The following is a 22477-nucleotide window of genomic DNA, read 5'->3' on the forward strand; positions in this document are numbered from 1 at the left end:
GCTCTGATTTTCCCCGTGGCCAGGCAGCCGTGAGTGGATCCGCGCTTGTTCCTACCGCCCCTGCAGCACGCGTGTGCCTGCCTCTGCTGGGTTTCTGATATTAAAAAAAGAGGGGTTTTTAGGTGTAATGTGTTTGTTGGGGATCGGAGCAGGAGGCGGCGGCAGCATCCTGCCCTGGTGCGTGCCGCGAGGCTGGTGCCGGAGCGGTGCTGCGGCTCGTCCCCGTGCACCGCCGTCGCCTTTTGCTTTCGTCCCATCGTGTGATGGCTTCCCTGAGGAGCAGCCCGGGCCGGGGCTGCCCAAGGTGGCCGGGTGAGATAAGAGATACAGGGCCACCATCTGCCCTGGCCGCTGCGGGTGGAGGCCCCGGTTGGTTTTGGTTCCTCCGGCACGTGGCTCTCCTGGCCCTGTCTCCCCATGGACGGGGAGGAGGACGTGGTCGGTTGCTCCCGGGGAAGGGTGGGTGCCTCTCCTCCGGCACGGCCACCCCACGAGGTGTCCCCTGGGGAGCACGGCCGGCCGGGGGGACTCGTGAACTGTGCCCTAACTGAGGATCCCTGGCAATTTACAGCTCTCCCACCGCAGCCTCGCCATGCCAGAGATGGTTTTTGCTCCAGAAAGGTCCAGCTCAGCCCTCCTAAGAGCGTCTGATGAGCTTGGGCCAGGCTGGTGGGATCCAGCAGATCCGGTGCCGCGCTGGTGCTTGAACGAAGCAGGCAGAGCGATGTTAGCAACTGGATTATTTCGTTTGTTTTTTAATGGGGATTAAGTTTCTCTGCGGGAGAGCGGGTCTCTAGGGAACAGAAGTTTCAGGCTCCTGCCTTCCCCTGTTTGGTTTGGGTTTTTTTTTTTTTTTTTTAATCCCAAATTCCTCTCTGCTGCTGCATGCCAAGGCCGGCCCGGCCGGGAGCCGGTGGCAGCAGCTGGGATGAAGCATCACCTCGGAGCACGTCGCAACCATGAGCAAAACCCCGGCCGAGCCCACGGGCGTGATCCCTGGGAGCGTTCACGCTCCGGGCAAGCGAGCGTGGAAGGACCGGGGCCGCATCCAGACCCCGGGCAGGCGCAGGGTGCCGTGGGGAGGCAGCTCTGGGTGCCCTGCTCCCCAGCCCTGGCTTCCGCAGGGGGTCGGGACCCCCCGTCTGCGGTTGAAGGGTGCGGGGGCCGGCTGGCGGAGCGGGCTGCCACCCCTTCACCCGCCTCCCACAAGGCACTAATCAGGTTTCACACCGCTTAGTTTGGGACATCTAATGAGATTAGGGCTCAAGGTTGCCTGCCTGCCCTCCATTTGCAGGGGAAAATGAGAGAATCTGCTTCTTTCTTCTCTTCGACCTCCATTTCGAAGACGGGGCTTTGCATGTCTCCTGTCCCGAGCAGGCTGGGGGGGTTGCAGGGGGTTGCTGTCCTGGTGGCGAGGCCGGTCAAACCCTGGGCTGCTTTGTGGGGCGCAGCTTGGGGGGCCGAAGGCAGCAAAAGAGGGGGGGGGCACAGCTTCCTACCAGCACCTTGGGCTGCGGGGTGCGCGCTTGGGCTGCGAGATCCCCTTGCCTTTCCTCTTGCTGTTTTGCATCGCTGTTTGCAGGGAGTGGGGCGAGGGGGTCCGGAGCCGGGGGGGGGGGGGGCTGTCGGTGGGGCCGTGCCCGGGGAGCCCGGTTGGGGGGAGCCCGGCCCTGACACCCCCCCCCCCCCGCACACGTCGTGAGCTGCTGCGTGGAGCCTATGCAAACACAGCGCCCAAGCGCACCCCGAACAAAGCACAGCCAGTTCCCACTAGCCTAACGTTTTCCTATTTCTCCCGCTGCCAAGCAGCCTTTGGTTGGCGTTGGAATAACAAGCCTCTTTGCGGAGACACCGGGCCTTTTGTTAGCTGGTAGAAAAGGAGTTTTGATGCCGGCGATCCCTCCGCCCTCCGGCTTTCCTGCTCCCTAAGCCGCCGCTGTGGGAAGCGCGGAGCTTGGCCTTGGGCGGCCGATGATGGTCCCACCGCCACGGCTCTGACCTGGCTCCCCGTGATCCGCCCCGGGGCTCGGCTGTGCCGGGCTGCCGCTCCACACCCCAGCCGGCTGCCCCACCGTGGGGTCCAGCTCCTCCAAGAGGGGCTGGGGCCTGGGACTTAATTTGGGGGATTTTTCCAGGACTTGGGGTGTTTACTGGTGCTCGGCCCCCGTGTAGGCAGCGGGAGCGGGTGCAGGACGCAGCCGGGGCTTGGGCTGCTCTCCGGCACGGGGCTCTGCTGCTCGCCTTTGCTGGGGCTTCCATCAAATCGCGTGGTGGGCTTTTTCTTAGTGTTTTTTATTTTGTTTTGGTTTTGCACGGCTTTCTCTCTGCGGAGGTGCCGGCGGGGCGTGCTGGGAATTACGGAGCGGGTGTTTACCCAGCCGTGGAGACGGTGGCTCTGTGAGGTGTGTGGCGTTGTCCCCATGGCCGGAGGGGCAGGGAGGGACCTGGAGATGGCATCGCCTTCCTCCTCCTCCCCCGGCCTGGGAAAGGTGCCACCTCGCCGTGTCAGCACAGGCCCCTGGGAAAGCGTGCAGACGTGTGTGTCCTCTTGCACGTGGGTGTGCGAGCAAGCCTTCCTCCACGCCCAGAGCTGGGATGATGTCGCTCACTCCCAAAAAGCCGGAGTGTTTTCTGCTGGGAGACCTTTGCTGTTACTCCCCCTGTGCATCCCCATCCTCCTCGCCTCCGGCACCGGCTTCACCTCCTCCCTCTCACCCGGCAGCTCCACGTGCATCGAGAGCTGCCCTCGACGCTTGGCCGTCTGCCTCCTGACACGCAGCTTTTATCTGTGCCCTGGTACCCAGCCACGGCGTGTCCCTGTCCCCTGCTCCCTCCTGCCCGCTCCTTGCAGGGCCGTGCTGCCGAGTCGATGCCGGCTCAGTGGGGCTCGGTGCTCTCCCAGAGCCCCGGGGTGCACGGCCACGAGTTTCACCGCATCATTTAATGAGCAAGCGTGGTACGGCTCCCTGCCAGCGTCCTCGGAGGGGTGACGAACCCGGGGAGGCTTCTGAGAAGTGGGAAGCGATGAAATAATGCCTGAACCACTGCGTCAGCAAAAACCCAGTGGCCTCGGCAGTCATCTGGGGAGGCTGCCGGGCGGGTGGATTGATGGAGGATTTTAACACGGGGAAAGAAGCGGTGAGATCACCCTCGCCACCTCTTCAGCGTGACGTGCTTGGTTTCCTGCCGAGAGGGAGGGTTAAAAAGCCCGGGCAGTGCTGGAGAGGGTCGGAATGAGCCGTGTCTAGGATGGCATCGCACGCGTGCGGCTCAGCAAAGCCACCGGCTGGGTGCGAGGATCTGCTGGGGTCCGTGTGGTGGGAGAGGGGGGGGGGTCTCGGGTCACTTTGGGGGACGCACGGAGGGGAGGCGACCTGCCTGCACTGGGGGCAGCTGGGCCGGCAGCGCTGATGGCTGCGGACACCCTGGGGAAGGGTGCTGAATCTGGGGCACCAAAAAGCAAACCCCACCAAGGGAGGGAGGCTGGAGCTCCGTGCTGGTGCCCTGGGGGTGCCAGCCGCTCTCCGTCCTGCGGGAGCTGCGGGATCCAGGCGAGCATGCTGGTGCTGCGAAGGGAAACGGTCTCCTTTTGGGTCATTTCGGAGTTTCTTGAGGCCTTGGGGGTCTTCCTGTTGACTCCATCCATCCCATCTGAGTCGGTCCCCTCGGGCAGCCCCGGTTTGGATGTCACATTCCCGTAGACCCCATAAGTGCTGGCGTGCTGGGGGATTTCCACTCCTCCTGCCCGGGAGCAGGAGTTAATGCTGAGCCGCGCTGCTGGGGAATGATTAAGCTGTGAGCAGGTGGCCGTCCAGTATGGCTGTTTGCTTTGGAGAAGGAAAACTGGCAGGAACGATGTTTGCTTCCAGCCTTAGCTCGAGCCATCTTATCTCTGCGCTCTGCCTCCATTTCCCAGCAGCGAGGTGGTCCTGGGGGTCCTGTCCTGCGTCCCCCCCACCATCCCGAAGCAGCACTGGCTGCAGGGCGGCAGCTCTGCCATGGGAAGGGAAGTCTTTTTTTTTTTTTTTAGGTATAATTCTTCTTTTGGTGCCCAGACGTCTGCTGGAAAGGGGAACATCTCCGCTCTTGTCACCAGCGTTTCCTTTCTGTGGTTCCTCGGAGCTCAGATTTTACCGCTGATGGCGGCGGGGGGGGTCCGAGGCTCTCCCCGTGCAGCCCCCTTCCCTCTCCCCTTGCTTTGCCGTGTCTAGCCGACCTTTGGCAGTGCAGGCAGCTCCTCTGCCCAGAGATTTGCGGTTAAATATTCACTTGTGTTGCCCTCTCGGTGCGGATGCTGGTCCAGGGTGGGGCTGGTGCAGAAGGGCCCCTGAACCCTGGGCTGGATGGGGCCGCCCCGGTCGTTTCGGGTGAAGCCCAGCTCAAGCCCCTCTGGTTCCCTGCGCGAACGCAGCGGGTGCCAGTGGGGCATTTGGAGCCTCAGCCCTTGCACATCCACTTCTCCTGGGCCAAAACCCCTATTTGCACAAAAAACGATGTTCGGGAGCTTGGTTTTTCCAGGGCTACGAGGAGCGTTGCTGCCTGGGAGGTTTTGTAGTCCCCATTTTTTCAGACCCTTTGCAGCCCTGGAGTTTGGCAGTGATGCCAAGAGGCTGGTGTGAGACCCTGCAGACTTGTCCCCATCCCTCCTGGTGGGGCCGTGGCCGCTTCAGGATGATGAAAGCCAGAAGAAAATGTTTAATGCGGCAAATGCACCCGCTCTGCCAGGAGCCGGAGGCACGCAGGCAGGCCCGGCGTCGGGGCCCGCCGGATGGCGAGGGGATCGGCTGCTCTGCCCGCACACGCACGGGCGAGTGATTCACTGGCAGGAGGAGAGGTTTGGGTTTTTTTTTTTTTTCATTCGAAGTGGAGGAGCTCGTCCCGCGGGGATGCGCTGGGCAGCGCCCGAAGCCACGACCTGCCTCGTTCCACCTTGTTTTTAATAGCCCGGATCACAAGAAACGTCATCTTTGTTCTTGCTTTCCTTTCCCATGGCTCCTGGCGCCGTGGGCAGGGTGGAACGAGCCCCCGCGCCCTGGCAGGGCCCTGCCCGTGCTTGCAGGAGGGGGTGCGTCGGCACGTGCGGGTGTGCTCTTGCTGAGCCGGCTGTCTGTCTGTCCGCAGCCGTCGTTCGCAAGGAGGGTGCGATGCTGCGGGTTTGGCCAGGCTCTGGGTTTTGCATGGGAAAAGCCGTGGTCCGGGGGGGGGGGAAATGTCGACTGCGGCTGACCGCCGGTGCGGGACGTGTGCTCGGTCCCCTGGATCGGGGTTAGGGGTGCAGTGGCTTTGCTCGAGCACTGTGCCCCCCCATCCAGCCCCCGCAGAGGCTGTGCCGGGGAGCAGGGGGGGACGCGTCTCTGCGATTTACCTGGGGCATCCCCGATCCAGAAACCCGGTCTCCTTCCCCTCCTTGGCAATTCCCGGCGGCTGCCATAAGTGACTGAGATTTGCCCTTAAAGATCCCAAAAAGGAGGAAAAAACAACAGAAGGGGGAAAAGCATTGCGGAGGAAGTATGGCAGGAAGCTCGGGCCCCGTACTGCAGTCATGAGTTTGTGTGTGCTCAGCACCACTGCCGGACGGGCCCTTTTCCCCGTTGCAGGGAGCGGGGTGTCCCCTGCCCGGTGTGGGGTGACCCCACTGCCTGTCGGGTGCAGAGAAACCCCCTCTGTAAAACCACGCAAGGTCCCCCGCTGCGCTCACGGCCGCTTCCACGTCCACCGTTGCCCGCTGTGGGCGACGGGGGGGACTTTAGGGGGCTCGGCTGGGGGCACTGGGCACCCCCGTCTGCCACGGCCACAGGCAGAGCCCCGGGGAGATGCTTCACCCAGGTATGGTGCTGCTGGGTGCCAGCTCCGGCTCTGGCCGCCATCCCCATCCGGTGATGCCAGCTTCGGCGTTTCGACAGTGCCACCTGGCTGCCACCTCCCGGGGCTGGGACACGTGTCCCTGGCTGGAGCCCGCGGGGCCTCGTCCGCCTCCTGGGAGGCCACAGCACCCAAGGGTCGGAGGAGCAATCCCCGCGGCGTCGCCCACCGCGGTGCCGGGGTGCCTCCACCCGCCGAGCGGTGCCGGGGAAGCGTGGGCTGTGCCCGGCTCCCCTGTGCCGCTGCCCGGCAGCTTCCCCAGTCATATAAGGAGATGCCGGAGCCGGCAGCTATGGCGGGGCCGTCGGCTGAGCATTACTCACCGGGGAGGTGCATGGCGGGATTGGCCCTGGACGTGAAACTCTTGGACGGAGCCCGGGGTGACTCAGCTCCGGGGCCGGAGTGAGGGGGGGGCCGGGGCAGCCCGTGTCCCCAGAGCCGTCCCGTGGGGTACCCTAAAACCCTGGGAGGGAGCGGGGCCGGCGGTGGGGGTAACACCATTTGGGGTGATGCACGGGGCTGCAAAATGCTGCGCGGGGCACCCTGTGGCACGGGGGGGGAGGGGGGGGTTCCCTGCAAGGTGGGGACCCCTCCATGGGCGGGAGATGTGTGTCCTCTCCCCACCCCTTTCCTTTCCGGGCCGAGGCGACGGTCGAAGCCGAAAAAGCCGCCTTGCAAGGAACTAAAATGAGCTGTTTGTGTTTCGGGTGCGCAGGGCGGTTTCCATGGCGGGGAAGGGGGCGGCCCCGGGCTGCTCCCCCCCCGCCCGGGCGAGCTGGGGGGCCGGCGGCTGGATCCGTTGCTGGGTGGCCCCCAGAGCCCCGGCGGGTCACCCCGAAACCCGCCGTTGGCTTCCTGCGCCCCGGGTCTGCCGCTTCCTGCCGCCGGCTGGGCTGCAGCCGTTATCGGCTTCCTGCAGCGGCGAGAGGCGGCCGGGCTGGCTTGTGCCGAGCGTGCGCTGGCAAGGGGAGCGTGGAAAGGGAAGGGGGGGAACGGCGTTAAACTGAGTGGGATGAAGTGGGGGACCACCGGTGTCCCTGGGGTGTCCTGGTGCAGGGGAGGGATGTGTTTATAAATATGCATTATTTTTATATATGTTTTTATGTAGATATATAAAAAATATTTCTGTATGACTATATATATTTTTATATATATATATTTAAAGAGGTTTTTTTGCCCGAAGCCTTGTCCAGCTGGAGCAGCTGGCCATGCTCCATGCATTTTATCAGCCCCTCTGCGCACGCGGCACCCGGGAAGCGCGGGAGCGGCCGAGCCCCCATGGGTGCAGCTGGGGTGAGGGGATGGGGAAAACCAGCTCCTGCTTCCCGCAGCCTTTTCCACCGGCACATCCCAGCCCCAGCAGCCGCAGCCGTCTGCCTTGCAGGGCACTAACTGCCCCTCTCGGGGCCACACCGCGGGGCCATTTATGGTGGCCTCGTGCCTGCCGGCAGATCATTACTCCTGCAGCGCGTTCTCTGCCTTAACAGAAAGCAGATCGCTTTAGATGAAAACTATCCCGGGATATTTTTCATCCGGGCAGGGCTGAAGCTCTGGAAAATATATTGCAACAGCGCTGAGCCCTGGGGTAATTCTCTGTATTTTCTATCGCCCGTCTCATTAGCCTGAACGGCGTTAGGAGGTCGCGGGTGGTGCAGGTCCCCCGTGGAGCGATGCAATATTTGGGTCTATCAAGTTTTGCTCAATAAGGTTTTCCTGGTGGGCCTGACCAGCTTGGGGCCGTTGGGTTTGGGGAGCTGCTCAGGGGTTATAAATATAATAGAAATCTTTGCGGGCATCCGGGTGACACCCCGGACCTTGCGTGGTTTCACCGTCCCACGCTGCGGAGCGGGTCTGGCGCTGGCTGGGCACGAGCCTGGGCTCCTGGCTCTCTCCATCAGCAAAGCCTGAGCCGGGCTGAGGTTTCGTAGGTCCGCAGCCCTGGGCTGCGGCGTGCGGTCCTCACCTTAATGGCTTTCCCCTTCGCTGCCGAGCGCCGGCAGCAGAACAGGCTGCTCTTGTCTGAGCCCTTCTGCGAAGGTGAAGGTGAAAAATGAGTGTTTAATTCTGTACAACTTTTTATCTAAGAGGCAGTTTCTTCTCCCAGGGGCTGGCCGGGGGACCCGGCACACGATGGGCTCTGAGAGCAAAACAGGCTTTGTAAGGAGCCTCTCTGCCCGGTTTGCTTGTGGTTACAACGGCAAACGGGCCGGGAGACCTAACGGCCGTGCCGCGACAGGGCTTGCTGCTCTCGGTTTCCCTGTGCCATTTCTGTGCTTCTACTGCCGGAAACGGTTCCGAAAAGAAGTGAAACTGCCACAGTAACGCCTAGCGTGGTGCTAACGGTTAATAAACGGGGTTGGGCTGCAAAGTCTCGCCGTGCACGATGTGATGCTGGCGGCGAGCGGGGCACCCGGCTGCAGGAAGGGCCGGGAGGTGGATGAACCTTTGTGTTTCGTGTCAGAGCATCTTTTGTGGGTATTTCTCCGTGGGGTGTCCTGGCAGTTAATACATTTATCTCTGGGCATCCAGGAAGGGCGAGGGAAACGCGCTTGGGGTACCCGACTCCCAGAAGCCCAAATTTGGTCGCCTTTGCTTTTGCCCCTCTTGCTGGGCAGAGGGTTTCCTGCGGGCAGACTGGCACTGGGTCCAGCCCGGGGTACCGAGCCCCCAGCAGGCAGCTGCCCGCTGCCACTCGAACGCTACCGAAGCGCTGCCCGCGTTTCCCAGCCGCTCCCCGCTCGATCCCGGCTGCCCTCGGTGTGTCGGCATCGCCGGGCAGTCTGCGGGCAGGGGACGCCGGGCCGGGCTGCCGGCTGTCACCCGCTGCGGGCGGCAAGATTTTGTGCTGGTCCCGAGCCCCCCATGAAGAGCGGGGCGTTGCGGTGATGCCGGCGCGGCAGCTGCTCCCGCCGATCCCCCCTCGCCGCGGCCGCTGGAGCCACAGCCGACCTTCCAGCGGGGCTGGGAATGGAAATTGAGGAGATGACGTCTCTCCCCCCAGAGCGGGGGGTGACGAAGTTTGGCCGCGTGAACACCGAGGGAAGATGTTCGAGCCGGCCTGACGCTCGCTTTCTCTCTCCGCTCGCTCCCCCCCCGCCTCCCACCCCGAGCTCCCAAATCTCCCTGGCCCCATCCCGGCGACGCTGGCTGTCCCCGAGCCCTGCCAGCTCCGGGGACGCAGGCAGCTGGAGGCAGAGGCGCAGGCAGGAAGTTTCGGAAGTTTCTGCAGGCAGCGGCTTGGCCTCCCCCCTTTCCCCCCCCTCCCCGTCCCTTCGCCCTCCCAGCGATGCCGGGCTCCGGCAGCGGCAGCTTCAGGAGAAAGAAATTTGGAGGCAGGCTCAGGATAGCGGGCCGGGAGTAGGGGACGATGCCTCTTTCGGAAAGCTCCTATCTGCCTCCCGCCGCCTTTGTCCTGAGCCACGTCCTGGGCATCGCCGGTGTCCTGTACTGGAGGAGCCGGAGCAGAGAAGGTAGGGGCAGCCCCCGCGGGGAGCGAGGTGCTAAGATGGCCGGCGTGCCGCTGGCAAGGGTCACGGCTTGTTTTCCCTCCCCGAGAGCCGTGGCAGCGGTGTGGGCAGGGACGGACGTGGCCGGTGGGGAGGAGGACGCGGTGGCAGCGAGTCTCTCGGCACGGCTGCCCTGGTCCCTGTGCGGGGGGGGCTGGGGTGGGGGGTGGGGGGGGGGCAGAGGTTTCGGTGCCTAAATTTGGTCTCGCCACCCGTTCCCAGTGCACGTGGGGGGTGGCAGAGGCTGGGACGGGGATGTCTTGCTGGGGACGAGGCTGCTTTTTGTCTCGGCACAAGCTCGCGACACGTGGCTGGTGTTCTGCCTCCCGGCTCCTGCCCCGGCGCAGGCGGGCGTCCCTCCCGCCCCTCGCCGTGACAGCAATGTCTTGGTTAGCCACCGACGCCAGCAGCGGCAAGACGCAGCCCTGGGAGTTCTTCCCGGCGCTGGCACGGGCTCGCTGAGCAGCTGGGGCTGACCCTGCCTCAGTTTCCCAAAATAGGTCTTGCACATGACCACCGCCCGAGGAGGGCGAGGATTCGTTACAGGGACGTGCGATAGCTCCGGGCCCCGGACGAGGACTCGGTAGCTCCTTCTCTGTCCCGACCTCTTCCTCCTGGGATTTCTTTGTTTTGATTCCTCCCTCTTTTTTTCCAGCAGGCCTTGTTCTCTCCTGTGCCTCTGCACGGGGCCTTTTCCCCGTGTCCGTGACCAATTCCCCCTTTTTCTTTCACTTTTTCCATGCGAAGGAGCGGGACCACGGAGCCTGGGCAGCGCGCAGGGACTTGTCCCCATATACTGCTCATGGGATACGCTTATTCCCTCCTCCCCCAAAACTACCAGGAGAGAGAGATTGAGACCGAGTCGCACAAATGTGCGGAAACGTGCCCTGTTACCCGCTAAACCCAGCCTCGCTGCAATTCCTCCTCCGGACCCGCCGTCCCTCGTCCACTTAATTAATCCCGGTGTCCCGGTGTTGTGCTCGGCTCCATCCAGGGACCTCCTGGTCGCTTCCCAGCACGACTGTCTCCTCCCAGCTCCTCACCCCCCTACCGTGCCGACCGCTGCTTCACCCTACAGAAATCCATCCCTGTTGGAAAAAATCCTGGTGCAAGTGTTGCAAGCAGCAAGTATATTCAATATCTGTTTTCTTTCATCGCTCCTTCCCGATAAAGGTCGGGTAATACCCACCCCACGGGCGCAGCATCCTGGAAGACGAAGGTCATCTTGCAGCAGGTTTTGTTGTACGAGTAACCCCCGCGATGCTCGTCCAGCTCTGCCGAGCATCCGCCCGGGTCTCCTTTGCATCACCGCCTCTCGGGTGTCTCCCTCATTAAATATCCCGGTGCTGGATCGTTTTCCACCGCAGGTATCTCTTGTGCATTCTTCCAGGCTGAATCAGGCACCGTTCCTTCTCCCCGTTTTGAAAGGCTCTGTAAATCCTGCCCGGTCGGCTCTGCTGTCATGATGGATTATGTCAGCCCGCGAGTTGGCAGCCAGCACATTTTAAATACCTCGTGCTCCTCGGCCAGCCAGATTTTCCGCATATCCCCCATCTTAAAAGTACCGTGTTAAAAAAAACCAAAAGTGCATTCCCATTCTTTGCTTGCCTCGAAGGAGTTCAAAGCGAAAGCGATGGATTTCAACGCTTTGAAAACGTGTTTCTAGGCATTTATATGAAACAAACCCCTCCTTCACCCCAAGGCCGGCTCTCGCTGTTTAACGCACAGAGCCGCTTTCACCCTGAGCGCGGGCTCGGAGATGTCCCCAAGATCTCTGCGAGCTCGTCCAGCGCAGTGCCCCGTCCAACATCTGCCGTATTCCTTCGGCTTGAGCAGGAGTTAAAGAGCAGGAGCAGAAAGCTCGGGAGCCCTTTCCAGGCTTTATTCCAGCAGGAGAGGCTGAAGGAGCCGGGGGGGGACACTGACGCCCCGGGCTCCGTCCTGAGCTTGGCAAAGGGCCGTGCCGGGGGAGCACCGGAGAGCCCGGCGCCGGGCGCCGGCGGGACGGAGGGTGCCTGGCCAGGGTTGGGGTTAGGGAGGGTGCCTGACTGGGCACCCACCGGTGTCCAGGGCTGGGACCGGGCTCTCGCAGCAGCAGCCCGAGGCAGGAGGAGGTGAACGGCGATGGAGTCTGACAGCGATGATGGAGGAGAGATCCTGGGGGGAGCGGCAGCTCCTGGCCGGGCGTGTTGGGAGCTGCCGGGGACAGGCAGGCTGCCAGGACGGAGGCTGCCGCGGGCAAACGGGGAGGGGGGAGATGTCTGCGCAGGGTGTTGGGGTGGTGGTGGGAGGGTCTCCGGCACCTGTGGGAGCCCTCCCCGTGACGATGGCAAGTGCCTGGGGGCCCTGGGGTCCGGCGGCACCGTGAGTGGGAGTTTTTCTTCCCACGCTCAGCTGATGCCCCTGGTTTTGGGGCGCTGGGAACCAGCTATGGGGCAGGATGGTTTTCTCCGTCCCCCTCTCGCTAGCCGGGTTCGCTTGGGGGACCAACAGCAGTGGGGAAAACCCCAAAACCTACCCCCCCCTTGGGCGGTCGCTTCTGCTCCTTGGTCCTTGCTGCTTCTGGTCCCTCCGTGGAGGATTCACACTGCTGTGGGGGAGAGCAGACGGGGCCCCGGTGCCTTTGGGATCCGTGTTTCTGGGGATGCGGTGGGCTGCGCTCTGATGCGCGACGGGGGGAGAGGAGGTGGGGTGCGAATTAAACGGCATGCGTGGTCCTGCGGAGGTTTGGACCGGAGATGCAGGCAGCTGAATTCTGCTCCTCGCTTGTGCCAGGGAGCAGCGGGGACAGGTCTCGGGGTACTCCCGGGCTGTCGCACCGTGGTCCCTGCGCCCCGGGGCTGGGCTCTGCCTGGGCAGCGATAGGGACAGGGACAGCAGGGCTGCGGCTCAGCTGGGCTCAGGCTGGGCTGTTGCTTGGCTTGTCCAGGTTTTTGCCGCTGTGCGAGTCTCACCTGTCTTGGGAAAGCAGCAACACGAAAGCACTTCGCAGCTGGAAGCATCTGCGCGGCTCCGATAGCATCGGCGGTGCTGGCAACCATCGAATGGATGTGTGGCACGCGGGCGTGTTCAGTTAAGGACTGTGGTTTTCGCTGGTGCTGCTGGCAGCAGGGTCTCCATTTGCCGGCGACGTTCCCCATGTCGCTGCCGCCAGCCTTTGCTCCGTGCCACGTGTGCGAGGGGACCCGAGGCTCCGCAGTCAGCCTCTCCTGCCCTCGTCCGCCACCGGCTTGTCTTCGGAGTGGTGCAGATTTCCTCTAGCCGCTGTAACCTTCCCTCTGGCCGTGCCCTGCCTGCCTGCCGCCTGGGCCATCGCCTCTGCTCGCTGTCCCTGGCTGGTGACAGGGTGGTTCTCGGTGGCTGGGGCCAGCGAACCCCTGCTAGACAGGGGAGAGGACAAGCATGGAGGGGTTGCAACAAGTCGCTTATCAGGGTGACTCTGGAAAAGATTAGCCAGGGAGAGATAAGCTTGCAATGCCTTAATATTGTTAGTAAGCAGTAACCGCGCATTATTATTAGCTCGGATGATAGCGCGGGTGCAGGGTGGGGAGGTGTAATCTGGTTAGGGCCCAGGAACCACCCAAAGGTGGTGAGACGGGGCAAAATAAAAAAAAAGGAATAGAAAACCCCATTTCTGCAGGAGATGGGAAGAGGGAGCGTGCCGAGGAGCTGCTGGCCTAGGGGCACCCCCCAGGTCCGGCGTCGGAGGTGCCTCGCTGCAGACTTTCCGTGTGGGACTCGGTGACGTGCCCTCGTCCCCGCGTGCTCCCTGCGATGCTCGGGGACGTGCTCCCACCTTCCCCCAGCAGCAAGCCCGGCTCCTCTCGCCCTCCCGGCCGGGGCCTGGGGCTCCTGCCAGCAGAAGGTCTGCAGAGGGATTATATTTAGAAGAAAAGGAAGAGAGGTGGTGATAAGGAGGCCCCCGTTATCTCCCCGCGTGCCGAGCGGGGCTGCAGCCGGGTCCCGGCTCCGGCGTTTTGGACCCGGGAAATGATTTGGGAAGAAGCTGCGGGCAGGCGGGAGCGGGGAGAACAGCCCGGCATTGTCCCTCCCGTCCCTGGTGCAATTAACTGGAAAACAAGACGAGGAAAGACAAGCCAAGAGCCTGCCGGCGGGGCAGTGCCCGGCTCTGCGGGGCGAGCCTGCGTCCGCATCCCCAGCCCACCAGCTTTCGGCTGCTGCCGGGAGCTGCACCGCGCTCTGCACCGCGCTCTGCACCGCCTCGTGCTCGCTTGCAGGAGGGAGCAGCTCTCCTCTTCCTCGCTGGGAGCTTTCCAAGCAGCTTTGCCGGTCGTCGGGACTTCGGGACGGTGAGGATTTTGCTGGCAGAGAGCTGCCGCACCGGCGGCACCCTCGGCTGGGAGCACCCGGAGAAGCGCGAGGAGCGGGGGAAGCGCGGGCGAAGCACCCGTTGACGGCGTGGCGGGGTTTGCGGCGATGGCCCGGAGGAGGAACGGCCGGTGCCCGTACCGGGGGCAGCGGGTGTAGGAAGTGATGCGGTGGGAGGAGCCGCGGCCGAGAAGTCACCCACCCGCACCCGCCGGGGCCAAGGTCGGCAAGCGGGTGGTGCTGCCAGAAGACCCTTCCCCAGGAGCCGGGAGGCAGCAACCGCTTTGCCGGGACCCAGCGCTCCCCGTCCCGGGCTCGGGCGATGGAGAGGCGGCATCTGTGTGGGGAGGAGAGGCGGCTGAGCGCCTGCCTGGTGTGCCGGATGTGCTGCATCGGTTAGTACCCACCGCCCTCTCCTTCCCGGCCTGCAGGCAGCCCCCACCGTGCTGCCGGTGCCGTGCCGTGGTCGGGGTATGGCTCAAGCTTTATCCACCCCGAATTAACAGCAGGGTCGGGAAGGGACCTGGCACCGCGACTCTGGTGGGGTCAGGTGAAGGAAAGGTCCCTAAAAACACGTGGGGGTGACGCAGCTTTCTATTGCAGGCGGCGGCTCCGTGGCTCGGCCGCGTTGTCCCGGGAAGCCGTGCCGAGGCCAGAGCCTGGCAGGGTGGGGAGCGAGGGCGGCTGTAGTTCAACCGGCAGATAGTTTACGGCACCTGGTTACGTGCCTCGGCCGGGGGACGGAGCGGGACACAGGGGAGGTGACGTGCCAGCGACATGCCGCGTGTTTTGCTGCGGTGCTTGCGGATGGGGGAAGTCGTGGGGTGGATGAGGAGGAAGAGGAGGGATGTTAGATGGTGCTTTCAAATCTGCGCGGACTGAGGTGTGGAGACACGCAGCGTGGCTGGGGAGCCCGGGCTGAGAGATGCCAGTTTTCTCCCTTTTCTTGATTTTTTTTTTTTTTTTTTTTTGGCTTAAAACCAAAGCAAGAGGTGCTTCTGCCCCTTGGACCGTGATGTCGAAGGGGTGTCTTGGGGCAGCGGGGCTCGTCCTTTCCCACTCTATCCCGGGGACCTGTGGGCTGGATGGGGCAGCGCTCGGGAGCTTGGGGTTGTGTGCCGTGGGTTGGTACCGAGGCACTCTCTTTCCTCTGAGATGATGTTGTTAAAACCAGGCGATCCCGTTTGGCACAGGGCTGGCTGCCGGGGTTGCCCTGAGCCCTCCTTGCTGCCCAGGCGTGGGGAGGTGGGGGCTGAGCCCCGGGGGACCCTCCAGCGGTGCGGCCCCATCTCGTGCCCTCTCCTTTCGCCTTGTTTGCCTGTGTTCTTCACGTGATATTATTTTTTTTTGTGCCGAGAACAGGCAGGGCAGAGCCTGCCAGCAGCTCCCCCATCCCACATCGCCGCTTGGCATCACCACGAATCTCCCGGCCGGCCGCCCCTGCTGCTCCCCGGGGGCTGGGACCCACTGGGGACGGGACCCACGTTGTCACCCTGTCCCACTGGGGTTCGGAGCTCCCAGCGTCTGGCCAGGGCGCCCTCGGCTGAGCCACGGGACAGAAATAAACATTAAATCCTGACAATCCAATGAACCAAAAATACAGCGACAGAATAAGCTGCTAATTGCACACGCTGCTAGTGCCCGGCAGAGGCCTGTTACGGGACATCTGTGGGGTTTGTATAATGCGTTAAAGCCTTGCAGGAGCGGGCAGGGGAGGGGGGACACCCTCCTAAAGTGGGGGGCTCAGGCAAACCCCGCTTCCCTCCTTGCACCGCCTGCAGGGCGGGCCGAGGAGGTTCAATTGCTGCTGCCAGCTGGAGCTATACCCATCCCAATCATCCACGCTGCTTTTATTCAAATAACACTGTTCTCCCCCGAAAAAGCAGCGTGTTTTGTTCTAGCTGCGTGGGTGCTCCTACCTCCCTGCCCGGGTGAGACGTCGCAGCCGCGTGAACGGCCCCGTCCCGCGCTAACCCGTGAATAAGCGGCCTCTGTTCCCCTGCGCGGGCGCAGGATCCGTCCGGCGGTCCTGGCACCGGCGGCGATTCCTCTGTCTCTTCCCCTCATTTCAAAGTCATTTGAGTTTCTGCATGAGGAACACTGACCGAGAGCCGCCTTTGTCTTCTTTTGACAGATGAACGGGACAGAGTCCAAAAGAAAACCTTCACTAAATGGGTCAATAAACACTTGATGAAGGTAAGAGGCACATATTTCATTATAAAACCGATTAAATGACCGTCTGTCTGTCCGTTCTGGCTCAGGACTGCCAGATAAATGCCTTTTTAAAAATTAAAAAAAAATTTTTTTTTTTGTCCGGGAATTTTTGCATTGGATTTGAGTGTTCGTACGTGTCTGTACGTAGAGCAGAGACGGTTGCGGTGGAAATGTGCCGGTGCCTTTGGAGGGCACTGTAACATCACCACGCAGCCCTTGTATTACATTTGCCTTCTCAGCACCCGGTCCTTGCTTTAACACGAGGCTTGTGCATCCTCCTGCTTGGGGCTGTGGGCAGCCGGGGCGAAGGAGGGGACCCCGGCCTGGGGCTGCTCCCCCTTCTTCCCCCCCTGCCAGGGCAAAGGGGCTTTTTTGTCTTTCGAGGGATGCTCCTGCACGCACGGAAACCCCGAAGTACGTGAAGGGAGACGCTTGCAGCCTGCAGTAGGTAGCTAAGCGGGATTAACATAGCACCGCAAGGTGCCTCCTGCTTTTCTTGGTTAATGCCAAGTGTTTTTTAATTAATTTTCCATTTGGGGAGGAAAAAAAAAAAAAAAAGTCGTTTGGGCATTAGGGGTCACAGCTGTATTTTCCTGCCAGCTTTGCGAACCTCTGCGTCAAGCTTTTGGCTACTTTCTAAATCTTACAAAGGAGGGAATAAAGAATAATCTTGAGGCCGGCTGCTGTGGGAAAACATCTGGGGTTTCCCAGCCCAATAAAACCCCAGGGCGAGGTCTGGGTGTCCGGGGAGGAGCAGGTACAGAGGCTGCATGCGGTCAGCCGGCTCTCGCAGCCGCGCCGCCCCGCAGAAGCCTCCTCTGCTCTCGGATGGAAGCTGGGCGCCGTGTTTTGGGAGACGCTGCGAGGTAGCGTGAGCAATTAAACCGCCGCTTCGGTACTGAGCTACCCTCGCTGCAGAGGTCCGAGGGCGATATTACGGGATCGCCTGGAGTACGGGTGGTTTAACGGTTTGATTTCGTGCGTAAAATTGGCAGCAGCTTCTGCCAGGTCGTGCGGGGGAGACGGGAGGCCGCTTTCCTTAGCGATAATTCTGGAATAACCGTTTTAAATGCACGCGGCTCGGAGGGAGACGTCTGCTTGCGGACGCCGCTGCCTTCCTCCCGCGCTCTTGCAAACAGCGGGAGAGCGCAGGAGGCACGCGGGTCTGATGGCTGCTCCTCCCCGGCTCTCCGCAGGTGCGCAAGCACATCAACGACCTCTACGAAGACTTGCGAGATGGCCACAACCTCATCTCCCTCCTGGAGGTGCTGTCGGGAGTGAAGCTGGTAAGTCCCCGCGCCTGGGCGGCGATGCCTCTGCCCCCCCCCTCCCCGACCCCCTCCGTCCTCCCCCTGCTCCCCGCCGCTCCCAGCCATCAGCTGTCATTTCTTATGCCACGGTTCTGTTTTCGAATGTCTGTCATTGTTTCTTTTATTATTATTACTATTTATTTTTATTGTTATTATTATTATAATTACTTATTTTCACTCAAACCTGTGTTCCCCAGGCTGGTCTCTTGGATACCACCGGAGCGTGTGTGATTAAAGCCGCTGGCTTACAGTGCCCTGGGTAGAGCCCTCTTTTTGTGAAGGCTTACGCGCCTTCATCTTCTAGATTTGGCTCCATATTTAAAATAACGGATAATAGTGGCTTTGACTAAAGCTGTTTCTGTGACAGCGTGCCCAGCAGTTTAGCTCAGGTTTGGCAGAGGGCACGCTCCTCGCTCCTGCCCCGTGCTCGGCTCCTCACGAGCTGGATTTGTAGCAGTTGGTGCCTTGCAAACCTCCTCCTGCATCTTGAGCATCGTAGAGTCCCCCTCCTTCCTCCTCCTCCTCCTCCTCCTTTCTCAGACTGACACATTCACTCAGCTCTGGGAGGATCCTGATCGCTGCAACAGGGTAGCGCAGCGGGAATTATTTTAGTTTTCCCCTAAATAGGATCTGGGCAAAGACCTCCTAACTCCCTCCGTTACCCTCCAGAGATGCCAAATCGGTTTTTGTGGGGGCTGAAAAATTGGATTGAGCTACTTGTGATCCAGACAGCTTCCTTCTCTTCGCTTTGGCTTTCAAAGCCGGGGGGAAATTTCTGTGCTGGAGCCCAGGGTGTGCCGGAGATCCAGCCGCCTTCGTCCCCGCTTTGTTTTTCCTTTTACCTGGGTGTTGCATTTTGGTTTCCATTCTGTCTCCCTGTTGTGTCGCCCTCCCATCGCCGCTCTCCCTCCCATCCTCGTTAGCAAATAGAGCCGCCAGCTCAGAGGAGCCTTCGCCTGGTGAGAGCGCCGGCCTGGTGCCGTGCAAGCAGCGAAGAGCGTGAGGAGGAAGATGATGATGATGAAGAAGTAGGTTGAGGCTGCCCCGGCTGCAGCGTATCCCTGGTGGACACTGGAGTGCCGTCAGATAGTCCAGTGCAGCCCAGCGTCGCTGGGGGCTCCGACCTTCCCCTCTTTTCAGTTTTAGCCGGGGTTTTTTGCTAAAACCCACCCGACTCGCCCAGGGCGGTCGCCCCGAGCGAGGCTGTGCGGAGGGGAAGCTGTAAGAGCGGAGAGGCAGCCGATGCCGCGGTCCTCGTTACCGGGCTGTGTTCACGTTAACTGGATTATCTGCGCGTGCGTTGCAGTGTCGGCCTGCAGTCAGGGCATGCCGCCCACCTGGTGTGACAGCATGCGTCCCCCCGACGGGGCGGGAGGGGACAGGGATGGGTCCTGCACGCTGCTCCTGGCCGGGCCCCCTCGGGGGGCTGCGGTGACGGCTGCGCACCTCGCACTGCATGGACAGGCTCTGGGCACGGGCACCTTCTCCTGGGGCTGGTGCCACCGTGGGGTCCGGGGCACGACCGGCAACCCCGTGCATGTGAGTGGAGGTGGGAGCGAGCGCAGCCCGGCCCCAGCCAAGGGTTATCCTGAAGCGGCCAGACCCCAAAACCTCGCTCAGGTGCAAGAGAAGGTGTGTTTTCCAGCCCCCTTGCTCTGGGTGACGATTCCCTTGTGCACAGTGGGAATCCCGGAGCAGCGCAGGAGGAGCTGGGGCTGTAGCAGCTCCCCACCGGGCTCTGGTCCCCTGCAGCCCCGGCGACGTTCCCCTTGCAGGGACGGCTCTTCCCCTTCGAGCTGGGGAAGGAAGGTGACTCAGAGGACTTGGGGTGTCCTTGTGGGTCAGAGCATCCTGGTGATGCCTCGTATTGAGGCTGGGGTCAGGGTTTGTGTGTCGATCTGTGCGCTGATTCGGAGCAGACCCAGTATCCCGTGCCCTTTCCCAGGCCAGGGCTCAGCCACCGGGTACCTGGGCTGGGACAATCCCCTGCCTGCTTCAGTGACGGCCCAGGGCATCTCATTTCCAAGCGTTCAGAGACGGTTCTGGAGCAGCAGCCCCTGCCCGCGTGCGGGAGGAGCCCAGCCGGGTCCGCAGGGGCTGATGCTGAGGTCAGGGTTTCTCCGCCGTCAGTGGGGACCCGCAGCCAGACCCTGCCCGGGTCCTCCCATCCTGCTGCGGAGCAGACCCGGACGGGTCGGACTCTGCACCCGCCCGGGTAAATCTCTGCCGAGCCCTCTTCCCAGCTTGTCCGGCTGACCGTGAGATGGGTGAAATCCTGCCCTGGGATCTAGAGGCTGAGCCAATCCTGCCCGCCGCCGGCAGCCGGGCAGTGCCCGGGTGCAGACCCCTGGGGTCTCGTGGCACTCGGAGGAGGTCGAGATCTCGGGGTCTTCCCACCTCTGTGCCCCACCGTGGGCTTTTTGCCCTCTTTCAGCAGGATCACGCGTAGCAATGACTTTATTTGCCTCCAGAGCAAGAAGATAGAGCAGGGGGTGTGGAGTGCACGGGGGGGTCACACCAGCACGCTGAGCGTGGGGGGCTGCCGCGGGCGGCTCCCGGGGGCATGTGGGGGGCGGCTGTGCATGCGGGGTGCTGCCGGCCCGGCCCTGCGAGCCTGACCTGAAGCTGCCGCCTGTCTCTTGCAGCCGCGTGAGAAGGGGCGGATGCGTTTCCACCGGCTGCAGAACGTGCAGATCGCCCTGGATTTCCTGAAGCAGCGACAGGTAAGGGCCGATTCAGGCTCAGCCAGAAGCAGAGCTGCGCGATTTGCGGTTCTTTCTGCGGGCTGGGGCTCGGGGAGGGTGTCGAGAAGCGGCGCCCGCCTGTGCCGGGGTATGCCCGTCCCCGGGGTGCCGGTGCTGGTTGAGGACGGCCGTCGGGGGGACTTTCCCCCGTAGGCATTGTGCGCTCTCAGAACCGCCCACGCTGTACAAAAACGAGTATCGAAATGAAGGATCGGACTCCAGTTCTGGGAAGGGGTTTGCAAATGTCACAGACGGTCACTTCTGTGCCCCGAAAGCCTCACCCGGGGCTCCCTGGCAGATCCCGGTGGTGGGGACGGGCGGCTGCGGCACGTCCGTGCCTTCCCACCAGCTTCAGGGCAAGTGGGGCAGCCGGCTCCTGCTCAGCCCCACGCGGCCGTGGCCTTGGTGCTGGCGCAGCCGGGCGCCTCTGCGCGGCATCGCCCCTCCGGACGGCAGCACGGACGTATGAGTCCTCCCGTGCCGCTCCCGGGCAGCTTTCGGAGGGCAGGCTCCCTCCTCTGGGCTTTTGGGAGGTGCTGGCCCTGCCGCGCCTGTGCAGCTGGCAGGGACCAGGCACCCTCCGCAGCCCTGGGCAGATCCCGCCGGGAGCAGGGATGCATCCCGAGACTTGTTGGCTCTGCAGGTGAAACCCCCGCAGCCCTGGGGCCGGGTGTCCTGTTCCGCCTGTTGGGTCAGGTCTCCCTGCCGTGATGCTCCTCAGATACGCGGGAGACGATGATAAATTGTACCAGTTCGTGCTGAAGCAGAGATTTTTCTCTCTCTGCTGGCCTGAGGGCACTGAATAAATTTGAGCACGTGCCCCACTCCAGGGAGGGTGAGCCGCTTCCAGCCCTTCCCCTCCTCCTCCTCAGCCCCTTGATAAGAGACATTTTGCCGGCGGCTCTTGGGAGCTTGTTTCTCTACTTGGATGAAACAGCTTTTTCCTTTGAAGCGTGATGGCCCGGTGACAGCGGCCTTGCTGGGACATCTTACCCCACATGCTCCTGCTAGAGATTGTGGGGTCTCCTGGAGTGTTGGGGAGCAGGGACACCCCCATGGGGAGCCCGCCGGGGGAGAAGATCCCAAAACACGCGGCAGCTCCCGGGAAGGCGGCTGCAAGGAGAGCAGGAGCAGCACGGCTCCGGTTCGCATCCGCTGGAAGCGCCGAGGCTGGTTGCTCCCAGCGCTGCTGGCATCTCCGTGGGGTTCAGGGACCGTACGTGCGTTTGAACCACCCCAGAGCAAAGCAGCCAAGAGGGAGCAGCTCTGGGACCGCGTGGGGCCGGAGCCTGCCAGGACAGGGGCTTTCGGTGGGTGCTGGGGAAGGACCCTCAGCGAGGGCAGCGCTGGTGCTTCTGCCTTTGTTAGGGCTCATTGATTAGCAGCTCGGTTTTGAACCTGAGAGGAAGTTAATAAAGCTCGGCCATCCTCTTTTAACCATGCTCTGTGGTCTGTAGCTATTAAATTATGCACTAGTGCTCAGGGCTTTGGGGACGAGGCGCTTCTCCATGCGAGCTGAAATAAAGCCGTTAAGTGCTGGGAAAGCGTTTCTAGATAAAGAGTGCTAGAGACGTGAAAAATCCTTCCTTCCCGAGCAGGGGCACAGGGTGGCCTCGCCGCCTCTTCGGGAAGCGCTGGGGTCTCGCGTGTCCGCTCCCCGCCAAAGTGCTTGGGGCGGCCCCGGGGACGGCGTGGTCAGGGACGCGTCCCCCCCCCCACGCTCTCTGTGGGTGAGGCTGATGGGGAGCTTTGACCCTGTTGTTTCTCTTTTCAGGTGAAACTGGTGAACATTCGCAATGACGACATTACGGACGGCAACCCCAAGCTCACCCTGGGGCTCATATGGACGATCATCCTCCACTTCCAGGTAGGTCCTGAGAGTTTCTTGCTGAAGGACTCGGGGCGGAGGGCGGGAGCACCTTGTCTCCCCAGGGCTCTGGCATCCGTCTCCGCGTGCGCGCGTTCCGCGGCGATGCTGGCTCGCGGATCGGTCCGGAGGATCAACACACATTGCAGTGTCATGGAGACCGGTGTCGGAGAATAGCAACGCCCTTTTCTCACCATTTACATAATGAAATCGTTAACGATGGGTTGTGTGCGGTGGCCTCCCGGTTGGCACCAGGGTTGTTGGCGGTAGCTGTTTGCTCAGCTGAGTCTCCGGAGGAGAAGAACAAATTCAGAGGAGGCCGTGGGGGGGACAGGCTGAGCTCGCGCCCGCGTGGGGCTGTTATCCCGAGGCGCTCCCGGCCCTTTGGGTGGTCGGCGCAGCCGCGGGATCTTTTATGGGGATGGAAAACGTCAGCTGCGTGACAGCGGTTCGGGACAGGGATGGGAAAAGCTCTCTGACCCAGCTGGGGTGCTGGGGACCGCGCTTAGGACCGTCTCCAGCAATTGTGCGCTAGAGATGCTCTTGCAAAACAGGGGCTCGGGTCTTTCATAGCCTCAAATTATCCGGTTGTAGCTTTGATGCCCTCAGGGGGACGACGCGTGGCCCCTAATGCCACCACTGCGT

General features: G+C 62.2%; 1 protein-coding gene across 12 annotated transcripts in view; it reads left to right on the forward strand.

Moving 5' to 3' along the window:
- The window catches only part of MACF1 (microtubule actin crosslinking factor 1), a 149429-nt gene that overhangs the window by 21359 nt on the left and 105593 nt on the right, over window positions 1-22477 (forward strand). For 11 of the 12 annotated variants that reach the window (XM_075522499.1, XM_075522504.1, XM_075522501.1 and 8 more), the window contains exons 2-5: window positions 15832-15893; window positions 17108-17197; window positions 19867-19944; window positions 21740-21832. In XM_075522499.1, the coding sequence (XP_075378614.1) occupies window positions 15832-15893; window positions 17108-17197; window positions 19867-19944; window positions 21740-21832 (323 nt within the window). Of the gene's footprint in view, window positions 1-8979; window positions 9333-15831; window positions 15894-17107; window positions 17198-19866; window positions 19945-21739; window positions 21833-22477 lie in introns of those variants that run through there. The other variant, XM_075522505.1, reaches the window with a different exon arrangement.

Source organism: Mycteria americana, chromosome 21 (assembly GCF_035582795.1).
Source record: "Mycteria americana isolate JAX WOST 10 ecotype Jacksonville Zoo and Gardens chromosome 21, USCA_MyAme_1.0, whole genome shotgun sequence".
Classification (NCBI taxonomy): domain Eukaryota; kingdom Metazoa; phylum Chordata; class Aves; order Ciconiiformes; family Ciconiidae; genus Mycteria; species Mycteria americana.